This window comes from Castor canadensis, chromosome 7, assembly GCF_047511655.1.
Source record: "Castor canadensis chromosome 7, mCasCan1.hap1v2, whole genome shotgun sequence".
NCBI classification, from domain to species: Eukaryota; Metazoa; Chordata; class Mammalia; order Rodentia; family Castoridae; genus Castor; species Castor canadensis.
Window position 1 is genome coordinate 27,570,328 of NC_133392.1, and position 16,862 is coordinate 27,587,189.

Consider the following 16,862-nt stretch of genomic DNA (forward strand, 5'->3'; position numbering starts at 1 on the left):
CTATCTCAAAGAACAAGCTGAGTATGTTGTCAAGGATGTAATCCTAGCTACTCAGGAGGCAGAGGTAGGAGGATCATAAACTAGGCCCAAGCAAGGGGGGGAAAATAAAAAGCATGAGACCCTATTTGAAAAATAACTGAAGTAAAAAGGGCTGGGATGTGACTCAAGTGGTAGAGTGCCTGCCTAGCAAGCGTGAGGCCCTGAGTTCAAACCCCAGTGCTGCCCCTCCCCAAAAAGGAAGGACTAGGGTATGGCTCAGTAGTGGAGTGCTTGCCTGGCATACATAAGGCCCTGCAATCAAGCTCCAGTATCAAAAACAATAACAACAACATCCAAAAACCAAAACAAAACAAAAAGGAAGAGTTCACATCTTTCCAGGTCATAAGTCATGTTGTCAGTGGGATTGAATCCTGGTCTCCATTTAATTTCTTTCAGATTTCAGTGCCAGTTTCCTATGAACAGTCCTAACACCATTCTAGATTTTTGTGGAAAGTGGATATAGACAGTGATACTTATAGCTGGTGGAAAAAGGAATGGACTTGATTATTTAGAAGCAAAGTGCTCATCCAGAAGCAAATGGGCATGTCACGGTCATGGCCATGACAATAAGAACTATTACAAGAATTATTTACCTCTCAGATGTTTAGCAGTTCTAGGATAATTAAGAAAAATAAATGTGGGGGAATTCTTTTGCCTAGGATAGAAGCAAGAGTTACTCTAGTAGTATCTTGATTTGCATTTATGAATTTTGTGGGGAGAGAAAGTGTGAATGTTCCTCTTTATGATATACATCTTTATTTTTTGTTTATTTGTTTTTGGAGACAAGGTCTTGCTATGTAGTTCAGGTTGCCCTTGAACTTGCTGTGTAGCCCAGACTAGCACGAACCTTGTGATCCTTGTGCTTCAGTCTCCTGAGTAGTGCTGGGATTACAGGTGTGCACCACCATGGTTGGCTATGATATACATCTTTACTTTCCATTGATACACGATTTGGATGATGTACCATGTATCCTGGTAGGCAGGCACTCTATCAGTTGAGCCATGCCTCCAGCCCAAGTTTACTTTTTCTTTACAGATGAACACAGGCTTCACAGTGGCAAGCTCTGTCTGATCATCCTTACGTGTATTGCAGAGGTAGGTCTCACCAGCCTTCTGGAATTAGTAAATCTTTTACAGAGTACTATCTTTTCCTATTCATCGTCTTCTGATTCATGACTTTTAGGGTCCTAAAATTTCTCCCCTTTTACTGTCTCTTCCCTCTAGAATATAAGCTCTGATAGCAGGGGCTTTGTTGCCTTCACTACTTTGTTCTCATTGTTTGGCACATAGTTCGGGCTCAATCAGCATTTACTAGATTAATAGTGAATTGTGATATGATAATGCTATAGTTGAGAACTGGAAGTTTCTTATTCTTAAGAGTTTTAAGCAAAAGACTTAAAATTCTGAGAAAATTTATCCTTCCCCTTTGAAACTGCTCATGTCAAATCTTTTGTATTTAGTAGAATTAAAAAGTTGCTCAGATTTGTTGGTGGTAGAGGGGTAAAGAGAAAATCCAGACGGGAATGATTGCAGTTTGGAGAATAAGAGCTGAGGGGAAAAAAGAAGAGCTGCTTCAGCTTTGTGAGAAGGCACTTTTAGCTGGATGAATTAGACTTGAACTCACAGTGGATCTTGGTGACACATAAATATTACAGAACTTGAGAGTTTAGAGTTAAATTTATAGCTTCAACCTCCCCCTTCGGTATTCCTTACTCTATGTCTTTCTCTCTTAAAAAAATAGTCAAAGTGGTCCACGTGGAGTAGCGATCTCTCACACTTTCCTTTTTTATGTTCTCTGTGGGAAGATAACTTCTTTTTCACAAGGCTAGAGGCAGCTGGTTACAGAAGTGCTACTTATTAGCAGAGGGCCTGGAGTAATTACTTCTCAAAAATCTTTCAAAGAAAATCTTTAAAAGAGGTTTTTCACAAATTGTAACAGTTCCTAGTAATTGGAGTCTGTAGATCTCCAGTGTCAGATCTTTAGAAAAGGTATTGGGAAAGGGTCACAGGATATTTATTGTCAATCTACCATGAGATGGTTTTGCTTTTCCATCAGTCTTAAGCAAAGCCAGGGATAGACAAAGTCTTGCCTGCTTCTGTGCTGCTTGTGTAGCAGTTGTTTTCCTGATGTGTTGAGCTCATTTCCAGCAGAGTATAGACCTTTTTTCTTATTCCTAGAGGCTCATGTGGTGCCTGCACATGGATCCTGCAGTCCCTATGAAAACCTTCAAGCTGTCACAAACACAGCTGACTTCTTGGGCAGATGGAAAGGAAGAGGGAGTAGGAAAACAGATTCCTTTCAGCATTTGCCTCAAGTCTCTGGATCTTAATTTTTATTGTTTTTAAGTTTCTTAGAGATTTTTTTTTATTTCCTTTATTCATATGTGCATACAATGATTGGGTCATTACCCCCCCTCCCCCCCATCCCCTCCTTTCCCCTTACCCCCTTCCTCTCCCCCCCACCCCCTCGCTTCCAGGCAGAAACTGTTTTGCCCTTATCTCAATTTTGTTGAAGAGAGAGTATAAACATTAATAAGGAGGACCAGGAGTTTTTGCTGGTTGAGGTAAGGATAGCTATATAGGGAGATTCCTAGTATTGCTTCCATGTACATATGTGTTACTTTCTAAATTGATTCTTCTCAAACCTTTTCTTAGAGATTTTTGACCAGTTAAATATATATTTTGAAATTATACCCAAATAAACTGTTATGTCTTAAGTAGGGTTTGATTTAAAGGATCAAAGCTCATTGTATTAGCTTTCCAACTGATCCTTAAAAGTAGCTCTTAAAGAGCAAGGATTTGTAGAAAATGTGATAGGTTACAAACTGAGCTTCTTAAGTATAGTTTTCATTCCTTTTTCTTTATACTTTTATCAGGATCAGTATGCCAATGCATTTTTACATGATGACAACATGAATTTTCGAGTAAACTTACATAGAATGGTATGTGTCACTTTTGCTTCATGCTTTTTCTTAGAGGATATTTTTTGTGTATTGGTAGGGTTGGGATGAAATTAATCTTTTGGGAATAAATATGGATGAAAAGTTGTGTCAAAAGGGCTCATGCATGCCTGCTGTTCAGCAGACCCATGCCTGCCCTTGGAATTTTTCATGTGTCATGAAGCTATGTTTTGTTCAAGAGAGAATAGAAGGATCTACAATATAGCCATTGCAGTAATATTGGAATGTGTTGATAACACCAATCTCAACAAAGAGACAGGCTGATGCCTTTTGTCTTCAAATTGTAGTGTGATTTTTGGTTGACTAAGACTAGGTGCTGCTTTGATTTATTCACTGAGAAGTGGTGTAAATAGAATATGGAAGATTAGTGAATATCCTAAAGGTTGGAAGTATATTAAAAAAATATCACAGTGAGGTTTAGATTTGAAACTTAACTTTTGTGTTCTGCAACTACTACTATTCTTGACTCTATAGTTAACACCATCACCTCCTCTTGTTTTTCTTAATTATTATTTTGTTATCAAAGAAAAATACCAGTATACCTTGTTTGTTGCTGACAATGCCACTTGAGGGCTATGGATGTAGCTCAGTGGTAGAGCGCTTGCCTAGTATGTGTATGGCCTTGGGTTCATTCCCCAGCACCATTAAAAACACCATTTGTACAGTATAGGTAAAATGAAAGTAAAAACAGCAGCTTTCCTGTTGTACTATGCACCAGTGCCCTTTGGCACTGTTGCCTCACTATGAATTATATTTTTGCCGCAGGCCTGCATTGATAACAGAAGCATTTATGTCTTCCCTGCCCCACCCTACCCCCACCACTAGAAAAAGAGAAAGAAAAGGTAGCATCTTTGTAGTAATGATTTTATTTGCATCAAAAACATGATAAGCCATTGTATATGAGTTTGTGTATCTGCTAATTTCATTTCTTCTTTGTATGTATGTGAAGCCTATGAGACACAGAAAGAAGGCAGCAGACAAGAACCTTCCCTGTCGTCCTTTAGTGTGTGCAGTATTGGGTGAGTATTGCCACAATTGACATTTTTCTGAGGCAGGTTTTTGTGATCAGGATCTGGTTGATACACTTTTTCCTGAGAGAAGTTATTACTTATGTTTGTTTGTTCCTTGGCTTAAGAAACCATGTTTTGTGTTGTGTTTTGTAAAGCAAACCCAATGAATTGAATGCTCAATAAAAGTGTGCTGCTGTTCAAAGAAAAAAATCTTTCCAGGGATACAACTGACTTATGTTTAAACTAGATACATAATTTATTCATTTATGTATTTAATTAGTTTGTTTATTTTGGTGGTACTGGTGTTTAAGCTCAGGGTTTCATGCTTGCAAAGCAGGCACTCTACTGCTTAAGCCATGTCTCTAGTCCATTTTGCTCTGGTTATTTTGGAAATAGGGTCTAGAGAATTATTTGCCTAGGCTGGCCTCAAACCAAGATCTTCCTGATCTCAGCCTCCCAAGTAAGAATTACAGACATGACCACTGGTGCCTGGCTTAGATACATGATTTATATTTGTAAAATATCTTACTCTTCATCAAAATTCAAATTTTTACCTCCTTTTCATGATCCAAATTGATGTGTCAGGTGGTCAAGAGACTTGAAGTTCAAGATTCAGATTCAAACATACAAAATTTCCCCTGAGTAAATTAAGCTGAGATGGGAGTGACAGATGACAAGTAGGAACTGCATCTTGGGTAATCTTGTCTGCCCTGAATTCTGTATTTTCCTTAGGGGAATTTGTGGAACTCTTAATCCTATTTTCACTTGGATATTCAACCTCAGATCCTAAATCTACTTGATTTTAGAAATAGTAATTAAGACTATATAGTGAGCTCTATTGACCCAAAACCCCACAGACCATTTCAGTCAATATCTGTCAAATAGCATAACAGTGAGATGGAATAGACTGACAAAGCTTTAGAGTTGAATCTCTGGTTACATGGATGTGATCCATAATTTCTTTTCTGCTTGTCTCATTGTTCTTGTCTCAGAGTATGATGTCTCTCTTGGCATTTTGCATTAGTGCCATGGTATGAAATATCTGTACAATGAAATTTCCCTTGTATCCGAATTTATTGACAGTCCTCTGGAAGTAGAGAGTGAAATATTTTGTTTGTTAATTTACAAGTGGCAAGTAGTGAACAGTGTTGCAAAAAGTGTCTCATACAAAATAAAGTACTTGTTGAATACAGATGTAGGTAGTGGCTGCCATTTAACATGAGTGTAGAGTGTAGTTTTCAGAAACTACACTGAAGGTAAGGAATGAATTTCATTCTGGTTTGATCTGATTTTTCTCTTTTCCCTTCTTAGACTTGATGGTAGAGTTTATTGTAACACACATGATGAAAGAATTTCCTATGGATCTCTATGTGTAAGTATCGTGGTTTATTTAATATGTACAAATCTATTTTAAAGACCAAATGATAGAAAATTTGTGGTCTATATATGCTTTCCTTCAAGAAAAACACATTTGTATGTGAAAAAATATCAGGGAACATTTTTGTATAACTTTTCAGAAGGGGAAAAAGTATAAAGCACAGTTTGAATTTTGTACATATCTTTGTACCAGTTTTAGGCACATTGCATGAAGATCCAGGCAGATGCCTTGAGGCAGTGATCATAAGGCACTGTTGTAATCTAAAGATATGCAACATTAGCACATTATTTAATTGTCTCTGGGCTTTAGCATCAAAGTAGTCAGACAGATTATGTCTCCAGTGACCTAGCTGGGAGATTCCTGCCTCCTAAGGAAATCTGATTATCCATTGCAATTCTTTATAATGAGGACAGCTAGAGGCAACAGAAAAGCATGTTTTATAAAATTTAGACTTTTGATTTTTCTCTCTCTCTCTTTTGCTGCTGCTTCACTCTTCTCTTTTATACCCTAAAACAGCTGTGCCATATTAGTGTGCTTTCAAATGTGTGTGTTTTTCTTTCTTCAAAAGTAGTTCAGTTATGTCTGACAACAGAATTGGTACCTCCATTTTTAGGGGGCAGGAGAGCAGTTTGGTACACAGGAAGCTTGGTATACTGTATTCCAGTGGCAGACCTGTGTGTGTGTCCTTTTTTCTTGTTGTCATCATGTAAAAATGCATTGGCATACTGATCCTGATAAAAGTATAAAGAAAAAGGAATGAAAACTATACTTAAGCTCAGTTTGTAACCTATCACATTTTCTACAAATCCTTGCTCTTTAAGAACTACTTTTAAGGATCAGTTGGAAAGCTTATAGACTATATATAGTCTTGGTTTCCTGCATGTAGAGTAGGGGCCTTGTACTTGCTAGGCAGGTGCTCTACCACTTGAACCACTCCACCAACCCCCTCCTTTTATCTTTCCTCCATCCCTTCCTCTCTCTTTCTGTCCATTTATGCACATTTATCTGTGCATGTGCATCTAAGTGCCCACATGCTCTTGCCTTCCCACCTTCCACTATAGGGTGCTGCATAGAAGAAACTCAGCAGATCCTAGTTCCTTGTTACTGGACTTCCCAGTTTCCAGAACTGTGAGGAATAAATTCTTTCTTTATAAACTACCCAGTCTATAGTATTTTATATAGCCACACAAAACAGACTGAGACAAAGGATGTGAATACCAGGATGTTAGGATTATTGGGGTCCATCTTACATGCTGATACCATAGTTGTACAGCTAGTACATTATATAACCAAGATTCATACTCACTTCTGTCTGACCTCAAAGGCTATACTGTTAATCCTTTTGTGATAAGTAACAAAGGAAAGATTCGTATAGCGTGACTATACTGATGGGACATCAGAAAGATATCAGAAAAGTTGCATTTGACTTTAGTCATGACCAAACCCTGGAGTTTTCTATGTGGAAGAGTGGGGAAGGACATACCAGGTAGGAAACCAGCATGATCATTTTCAGGGTTTTAGAAGCTTGGAAATATAACATGGGGGGGAAGGGTAAGAGTAGAATAAAAGGTTGCCTGAGACTTAAGTGGATAATGGGGAACAGTTGAAGGTGAGGAGTAACACACTGAGATTGTGTGTTCAGAACTGTAGAATTACAGGGATGTGTCTGTCTACCCACCCTTTACATTCCCAGTTAGTGAACTGGCTTACCTTAACTGTCCTGTAAATTCCACCCCTGCTCCCTAGTTTCTAACTTCATCCTCAAGAGTTTTTGTATTGCCTTGCTTTCTTAGGTTCTTTTTCCACCTGCTCCCAATTGAATGTTCTGAGGTTAGGGGAGATGAGGAAGATAATGAGGCATCAAAATGACAGAGGCCAGGCAGAAGGTCTCACCTTCAGGATGAATTTGCTTTCTTCATTACTACCCATGGGCATGTTTCCAGATCTTTCTTCCCCCATTTCCAGCTCCCTTTCCAGTTTTTGATATTTGGAGCACCCAGTCCTTTTTAGGTGATCTTAATCTGCTCTCAGTTGGCCATGAGGCCAGGTTGCTGTTCTAACTTCTCATTATATACAGCTTTTCAGCAGCATACAGTCCAATGAGAAATTGAAAGTAAAATGAATTTCTGCCATTTCAGATAAGTTTATAATCCTCCTGGTGAAATATGAAGAAATAAGGAGTATGGAAACATTTAATACTTAAGGCCAGAATCTGGGTCAGGAGTGAAATAGTTTCATATTTGTGTATGAATGTTGTAGGTAAAGTAATGATGAAAGAAGATACTTATACTAAAAATAAAAGAAAACTAAAGAAAGAAAATCTTGCTTGGAGCAAGAAGAGGGAGGAAAACCCATCCAATTAATTTCCATTCTTGGCTTTACTACTTGATACTTGCTGCCCACCCCTGTTGGTGTCACAAGACTTGGAACAGACAAGTGGTCTTTGGGGAGAATAAACTCTTCTTAAAGTTACTCTTATGTGGAAAACTTGACTGACCTTAAATTTGTAATCCTCCCCATTTGCCTCTCAAGGACTAGAATTACATAGCTAGCTTGGACTCTTGTTAAGTCATATAGTCCCAAACCTGTGGGTAGGCACCAGAAAAGAAGTATAGATTTCACTGGGTCCTAATCAAGAATATTAGGAGCGCTCCTATAAGAAGATCTCAGGAGAAAGCTGAATGGTCTTGGGTTGAAACAGGAAACCACTGCATGCATAAAACAAATACTCCAAGAAGCTGTACATTTATAGAGTCATTCTGCCTGTATATATTTTTAAGGACATAACAGTTTCTATTGGGCTAGGATGTAGTTCAGTGGTAGAGCACTTGCCTAGCTTGTGCAAGGCCCTGAGTTCAATCCCCAGCACCAAGAAAAAAGGACACACACACATATACACAAAATCAACCAGATGCCGGTGACTCAAATCTGTCATCCTACCTACTCAGGAGGCAGAGATTAGGAGGATTGTGGTTAGAAGTCAGCCCCCAGCAAATAGTTCAAGAGACCCTATCTTGAAAATATCCAACACAAAACAGAGTGGCTCAAGTGGTAGAGCACCTGCTTAACAAGGTGCTAACTGAGGCCCTGAGTTCAAACCCCAGTACTGCAAAAAAAAAAAAAAATCATTTTGCTTAACACAGTATGAGTTATTGAGAACACAAGGCTAATAGTGGCGCCTGTTGGGTGACTGTGGAGACAGCAATGGAGCCTAGGACCAGAGCTGGAGTGGATGTGTATAGCTTTTGAAGCAGAGAGTGATGGCAGCAGAGTTTGGGGATATAGGTAGCATTGCAGTGATGCTCTGGAGAGGCTCAGTGCTGGTAGATGCCACTGTCATCAGGGGCCATTGCAGGCTGTCTGGATCCTGGTCATGTGAGAGATGGTGGCACCCAGGTATATGCTGTGCATGTTTAGTCATGTATGGGAAACATCTAGCCACCCTTGCTGGCTGCAGCAAAGCTACAGGGACCTAATGACTAAGACCTAATGACTGTCAGTTTCATGAAGTTGATAGAGGAGTTTATATAGGGCTAAGGCAAATCATGGATCAAACCAAGGCATCATTTAGCAAATGGCAATTGCATCAAACAGGAGATCATGCTACAGTTTCTAAAAATCAATTATTTGGTGACTGTTAGAATGCTTTATTGGAATTTACATCACTTGGTGAGCAGTTTTGGGATAGATTAGAGAATGAAAGGGAATTATTTAAAATTTTTTGATGTATGGATTGATTTATATGTTACTTTATATTTTTGTATGGATTTGAAGTATTTTAATATCATTGCTGAAGATATTGAAGTCTTTTATGAGACTTGTTACGTAGTTCTTTCATTAAATCCTATCTCAGAGGGTCCTAAAGACCACTTGGAGTTACAGGGAATAAGAAAAACAGAAATGAATGATGGAGCAGGTAGAAGGGGCTAATAAGGTAGCAGTGGAGTCCCTTATTTAGAGTATTCTGAAAACTGCCAGAAAAAAGTAATTTTAGGACTTTAGCTTATATATTTAGTTCAATTCATTTGTGTCTTTGGTATATTATTAGGCCATTTAATTCTTATAGCTCATGTCTTTGGATCTTGCCTCTCAGAGGAAGGTTAGTAATGTTTTTTTTCTTTCCCCCTTTCCTAAGAGTCCCAAGAAAATAGGTACCCCTAATTTAATGTGATTCCATGAACTGTCTGATTGGCACTCACAGATGAATATTGTGTCTGCTGAAGTAAGTAGGGTCTCAGGATACTCTTTATCTCACATTAAAACCACAGAACCTGAGAGATTCTCAACCCTACCTCAGAAATATCCTCTCCTTGAAGCTGCTATTCAGTTGAATTGTACTTGGGCATGTTAGAAGAGTTATAGAAATTAAACAAAGTAAAGAAGAGCCACCTTTGGCCAGGCGCCAGTGGCTCATACCTGCAATCCAAGCTACTTGGGAGGCTGAGATTGGGAGGATCACAGTTTGAGGTCAGCCTGGGCAAATAGTCCTCGAGACCGCTTTTCTAAAATAACCAAAGCAAAATGGACTGGAGGTGTAGCTCAAGCAGTAGAGTGCCTGCTTTGCAAATGCAAAGCCCTGAGGACAAACCCCAGTCCCGCCAAAAATTTTTTTTCTTTTTTTTTATGGTGGTACTGGGGTTTGAACTCAGGGCCTCATGCTTGCTAGGCAGGCTTTCTACCACTTGAACTACTCCACCAGCTCTGTTTTGTGTTGGGTATTTTCAAAATAGGGTCTCTCAAAGTATTTGCCCAGGCTGGCTTTGAACCGTGATCCTCCTATCTCTGCTTCTAGAGTAGGTAGTATTACACATGTGAGCCTCTGGCACCTGGCCCACCACAAGATTTTTTTTTTTTTTTAAACTGATGTAAATATTAGGAAAAAAAGTTGAGTCTTTTTTTTCTGTGTCCTTTTACCTTGCTTATTGGTCTCATCTATTTTTGCTTTCTCTGCTTCATTTTTTCATGTTTGAACAGTTTCAAGAGGAAGAACCCTTTTTATTTGCCTGAAACTAGCAGGTTACCTGGGGTCCAGTTTTCTAGGAACTTTACTACTCAGTTGTAATAAGATTTAAGCTCCAGCTCAGTCAATATTTGTTGAATGCATTAAAAAAAAAAAAAAAGATAGCTCTAAGCCAAGTATGGTGGCACACACCTGCATTCACAACACTTGGGAAGCAGAGGCAGGTGGATTGCAAGCTCAAGGTCAGCTCAGGCTATGTAGCAAGACCTTGTCTCAAAAAAAACCCAAAAAAGATAGGGCTGACAATTTCTTATGATTTTTTGGTTTGTATGATGAGCCTAGAGTTCGAGAGGGAACTATCCAAGCCCTGGACCTATGTCTGCCTAACCCTTTCTTAACTATCCTAATTAAGTACTTGTAGTACAGTGAGAATATATGACAGAGTGAGACATAGAAACTGGAGTTCATTAAGACATTGTGTTTTAGGCAGTTTAGTGACCTCCAAAGACTAGTAATTGTAATGGCTGAGATCCTAGTTAATTGAACATTGAATTTTAAAATTTAAAGTGAAAATGAAAACCTAATAAAACTAAAATAAGGGGAAAGTGGCCCAAACAATGTATGCACATATAAATAAATGAATAAATAAAAATAATAAAAAAGAAAGAAAGGAAAAAATAAATAAAATAAAAACTAATGCTCTCAAATGAAGGGCAGCAATTTATACACACAGTGCAGGCTGAATGTCAAAGTAGATATTTAATCAGGAATCCAAACACACCTAGCTCTAGAATGTATTAAATTAACATTGCTGTGTGAACTGTAACTTGTGTTTCCTGACAATTTGGAAATCCTAGGCCACAATTTTTACAAAAGCTTTATTGAGATACAGCTTATATGTTGTGCAGTTCACTTATTTATAATATACAATTAATTGTTTCAGTATAGTCACAGAATTGTACAATCATCATAATCCAATTTTAGAACATTTTCAACCCCCATAAAGAAATTTCCTACCTGTTAGTAGTCATTCAGCATATCTCCCCAGCTGTGTACTCTATTCCAGGCCTAGGCAGCATGAATGTACTTTCAATCCCTGTATTTTTGCCTATCCTGGACATTTTGTATAAATCATGCAATATATGGCCTTTTGTGACTAGCTTCTTTTATTTAGCATGTTTTTAAGGTCCATCCATGATGTAACATGTAGCAGTGCTTTGTTTCTTTTTATGGCTGATTAATATTTCATTGTATGAATGTACTGCATCCTTTTACTTACTGACTCATCAGTTGGTAGACATTTGGATTGTTTATACCTTTTGAATAATTAATAATGCTTCTGTGTGTACAAGATTTTTTGTTTTCTTTTTTTTTTTTTTTTTGAGACAGGGTCTTGCTGTGTAGCACTGGCTGGCCTCAAACTTTCAGTCTTCCTGCTTCTACCTCCCTACTGCTGGAATTACAGATGTGAGCTACCATACCTGGCATGTACATATTTTTATATGAACATATGCTTTTGTTTTTTTTGTATGTATACCTGGTACTGGAATTTCTAGGTTGTATGGTAACCTTTTTTAATATTTTGAGAAATTTCCAAACGATTTCTAAGGTGTTTTCTACCTTTTTACATTCCTAACACTGATACTTAAGGGTTCCTTCCAGTTTTTCTTCATCCTTACCACAGCAAAGGTTTTTGTTTCTATTTGGATTTTTTACCCCTTTGACAAAAATAAAGAAACATGAACTAGATTTTAAAATTGACAGTGACGACCTTGAGAACTTAGATTAACTTTTAGCAGAGATTAAAGAAGAAAGCATAAGGAATGTTGCTATCCTCCCTCTGTGGGGTGATTGCTAAAGACTCCAGCTAGAGGAATTAAAGTATATTTATAATTCTACTTTAAATTGTCAGGAACACAATTCAGTCTATAACATCTGTGTAATGATTGGCTTACTATTCTTCCAGCGTGGGACATTCTTTCCATGATTGTTTGTAACTTTTCTTTAAATGCTGTTCCTTTGTCAACATTAAATCTATACTAATTTTATATGCAAAAATTAGAGTGTTATTTTAATATGCTTTTTAAAAGTGAAGTTGAACATTACAGAAAAATGTTCATTTTCATGTTTCCCTTTTTTGGGAGATGGGGGAATTTGCTTTGTTTCCTTTGTTTATTTTTAAAATTTGGAGGTATAACTATTTTTATCATAAATTTCTATAAACTTCTATATATTAAGCATAATAATCTTATGTCATTTGTTCCAAATGTAATTTCCCATATTGTTGCCTTTTAGTTTTTTTATTTGTTATTTTCTTACTATTTTCTTTTTATTAATCCTGGGCACTAGTGGCTCACTTCTGTAATCCTAGGCTGAGATCAGGAGGATCGAGGTTCAAAGCCAGCCCAGGCAAATACTTTGTGAGACCCCATTTCCAAAATAACCAGAGCAAAGTGGACTTGGAGTTGTGGCTTGGGCCATATTGGGCCTGCTTTGCAAGTTCAAAGACCTGAGTTCAAATCCTAGTCCCACCAAAAAATATATTTAAAAAATCAAAAAATTGAAAATTCAAACAAAAGATTTATAATTTTGGAAGTAAATTTTATTAGTATTTTCCTTTATAATCTCATCTAAGGCTTTTTAGGCTTTCTTTTTAAAAATTATTTAAGCTAGTTGTGGAAGTGCATGCCAATGATTCAAGCACTCAAGAGGCTGAGGCAGGATTGTGAGCTTGAGATCAGCCAGGACTATATTGTGAGACCCTAATTCCAAAAACATAAACAAGCGAGGCATGGTAGCACACACTTGTAAGCCTCATTACTCAGGAGGCAGAGATCAGGAGGCTCATGATTAAAGGCTAGCCCTGGCAAAAAGTTCACAAGACTCCATCTCAGCCAATAAAAGCTAGACATGGTAGCCATGCAGAAAGTGTAAATAGGAGTATTGTAGTGCAGGCTGCCCCTGGCATAAATGTGTGACCCCATTCAAAAGATAACTAAACCCTGGTAAACAAGAGTAATATGCTAAGAAAAAAAAAAGATAACTAAAACAAAAGGGGTGTGGAGGCAAGGTCAGGTGATGGAGCACCTGCCTCCTAAGTGCAAGGCCCTGAGTTCAAACACCAGGATTGCCAAAAAAAACAGTTTTATATGTTTGTGCTGTTCATGTGGTAGCTGTTATGTAATTCTGTGGTTCACTGAGGAATTGAATTTTTAATTTAACTTTTAATATAAATAAAATTTAAGTTAGTTACAATTAAAGTTTATTTTAAATTAAATTATATCTAGAGATTTAAGGTCTTAATTTTGTGTTTGCATCCTATGCATGTTATTTTCAATGGAGTAATATGGTACATCTTTCCTTCCTTTCTGCCCTGGAAAGATACTCAGGAGAAAGGTATCAGTAGTACCTAACTGACTACTGACCTCTAAATGGCTGTAACCCAGTTTTCCATTGATAAGGGAACTGGGTATGCAAGCATTGTGAGTGAGAGATAGATAGATTGAGATCTAACTACCAGAGAAGCTGAGGGTTTAAGTCCTTTTCTTTTACATTTGTACATATGTATATCCAGTGTCTTTTGTGGCCATTGCAAAGCTGCCTCACTAAAGAAAAGAGTATCTGTGGTGCATTCTTATGTTTATCCCAGTTTTTCCCTTTCTTGTTACAGACGCTGCATTCAGGTAGTTCATAAACTGCTTTGTTACCAGAAGAAGTGTAGAGTTCGCCTGCATTACACCTGGCGGGAACTCTGGTCAGGTAACTTTCCCTCTGAGTTCATCTCTTTTCCTCTATACTTTTTATGAGCGCCTAGGTAGGCAGATTTTTTAACCTTGTAGTTTGTTTAGGATGCTTCTATTTTCATTTATAATTTTTGTCTTTTTTTAATTTGTTTTGACATTTTAGCATTTTTCTAATACAGAGTTTGGCATGTCACATATCTACATCACATTTTCTCTCTAATACAAACAATTGAATATTTCTTGAGTTCCAATGAGTCTTCCTCTGTGTAATAGTGAGATAGGAAGAGTCAGTACAAACTTGGATTCTCACTTGGTTCCATTTGGTAGCAGCATATGGACTATAGGGAAACTTCTGTGTATTTCCCCAAGATGAATAATCTCAGGAGGAATGTCATAGGGAGAGGGGGTAAGGATAGGGGTGGAGAGATGGAGGGAATCCTGTTCTTTGTGTTACATCTGGCATTATTACTGTTTACAGACAGTGTGAATTGTACCACTCCCCCTGTGCCAGAGACAAAACATCAAATTATAGTGTTTACTTTTGTCTTATATCCACTTGGTAGCCCAGTAAAGTCATTGCCATCCCTGCAGGTAGAAAGTGGCTCTTCTCTAAGGGTACAATTAATGCTGGCTTGCCACCCTTTTCTTTTGTGTGACTAAATTGGAGGTTTCAGGAAAGGAGAGGAGACATGTTCTCTGAGGCATTGCTTGCTGATAGGTCCTGTGGCTTTTGTGACCTGATGATACAGTCATCAGCTTCAAATGATTATAGCGATGAATGGCTGCCCCACCCATGGGAGAGTTTCTCTGAATTCTCAGCAGAGGAGCATGTGTTAGTGTCAGAGGCTTTATAAGAAACAGGCCAGTGACCCAGCCCCCTTCCATGGAATTCGTCTCACTTGTTGTGACACATGTTTTCCTCTCAGCCTAATTTGGCTTTCTAAATTTAGTCTTCCATAATGGGAAGTAGAGATCTTTAATTATTGGATTAGCAAGTTTTTCACAATTACTGCCTGTGTGGTGAAGGGGGAGTAGGATAATCACACTAATTGGTGATAGTGGCATTTGGTATTTTAAGAGTATGGTTGTATGAGAGTTTGAGATTGAGGGAATGTCAGAAGAGTTGAAGAGAGATTGAAATGATTAAAGTTAGTAGAATTTCTTAGGAAGTGACAATTATTATTACTATTATTTTGGTGGTACTGGGGTTTGAACTCAAGGCCTTGTGCTTGCTCTATGTCTCCAGGCCCCTGCTGTAGTTATTTTTGAGATAAGTTCTGGCTTTTTGCCTGGACAGCCTGGACCTTGGGTCCTATTTTTGGCTTCTTGTCTTAACTTGGATGACAGGCACTTGCTACCTCACCCAGCTATTTGTTGAGATGGGGGTCTCGCAAACTGTTTGCCTTGAACTGCTATCTTTCTAGTCTTAGCCTCTCAAGTAGCAGGAATTCTTTTTGATTTTCAAGAACTCCTATTGTTGCCTATGGATAGTAGTAGCAGTACGATTGTGGGGCTCTAAATGTCTAGATTAAATTACTGCACAATGACTTGGGGTGTGGAATGCATAGTTAGGTAGTGAACACAAAGTCCTGAATTCAATCCCTAGTATGAGAAAGAGTGAGAGAGAGAGAGGCAGAGAGACAGACAGAGACAGAGAGAGAGGCAGACACAGAGAGAGAAAGAGACAGAAAGTGATGCAAATCTGTATATTTGGTATAGTTACAAGACAACAAGTGCAAATGGTGTATGTCTGTAATTGGGATGAAGTTACACATCGTAACACTGAATAATTGGTGGTTATGGTGGTGTTTCTGCTTGCTGTTTCTGATTCTCTTCTGTTTTTCTTTTTTCTTTTTTTTTTTTGGTGGGGGGTGGTACTGGGCTTTGAACTCGGAGCCCCATACTTGCTTGGTAGGAGCTGTATCATTTGAGCCACTCTACTGGCTCTTTTGTTCTATTTTCTTTCCTTTCTGTCTCAGTCTGGCTTTTCTCCCATCCTCATCATTCTTTGTCCTCTTCCTCATTTGTCTTGTCTTCATTGTCTTTTCCATACTGCTCTCTACATTGCCCTGGTCTGTTTCCCTCAGGTCCTGAAGCTTCCTGTTGCTCTCCTACCTCTATCATATTCCCTGTCCTTTTGATGTTGACCCTTTTGTCATTATGAACCATCTCTCTTATGCTTTGTGCTGCAGTTTGTTGTTATACATTTTACTTTTATATAAGCTCTGAAATGCATTTTTATTGAAACAGATGCTTGACTTTTAAAGAAATTTAAAAATGTCTGTTGTATTTATCTTTTCTGACTCCTAGCACCATTCTGGCACCATTCTGACTCCTAGCACCATTCTTGTGAAAATGACCATTCTTTTTCCTGTGTTGGCTTACTTTTATATTTTCACAAACTTTCCATCTTACTCAGCTGTTTGTAATCATGTGCTTTTTCAGGACTGATTGGTTAGTGTTCTAAAGTCCTTAATGGGTTAAGGGAGGTGTGAGTGTCATTAGTGAGGTCTGTATGAGTGCTTGTTCATAAGGCATATTTGTATTAGAATTCTCTGCCAAGTGAGATTAGCTCCTTTTTTTTGTATACACTGAGTAAGCCCTCCTGGAGTCTTGGTTCCATGTGTTCATACATGGAGTGTACAGTGAGATGAAGAGTAGCAGGTGTTAAGGAAAGCTGCAAAATACAATGCTATATCCAGTGCAGTTAGAGCTCATAATAATGTATAATATTGCATTCAGTGAATACAAGTGTGGCTATGGTGGATCCAC

The 16,862-nt window shown here is 38.1% G+C and overlaps 1 protein-coding gene across 4 annotated transcripts in view; it reads left to right on the forward strand.

Annotated features, from left to right (window-relative positions):
* The window catches only part of Armh3 (armadillo like helical domain containing 3), a 158,859-nt gene that overhangs the window by 47,413 nt on the left and 94,584 nt on the right, over positions 1 to 16,862 (forward strand). For 3 of the 4 annotated variants that reach the window (XM_074078457.1, XM_074078456.1, XM_020171230.2), the window contains 5 exons: positions 1,076 to 1,134; positions 2,916 to 2,981; positions 3,949 to 4,018; positions 5,321 to 5,381; positions 14,018 to 14,106. In XM_074078457.1, the coding sequence (XP_073934558.1) occupies positions 1,076 to 1,134; positions 2,916 to 2,981; positions 3,949 to 4,018; positions 5,321 to 5,381; positions 14,018 to 14,106 (345 nt within the window). The remainder of the gene's footprint in view (positions 1 to 1,075; positions 1,135 to 2,915; positions 2,982 to 3,948; positions 4,019 to 5,320; positions 5,382 to 14,017; positions 14,107 to 16,862) is intronic. The other variant, XM_074078455.1, reaches the window with a different exon arrangement.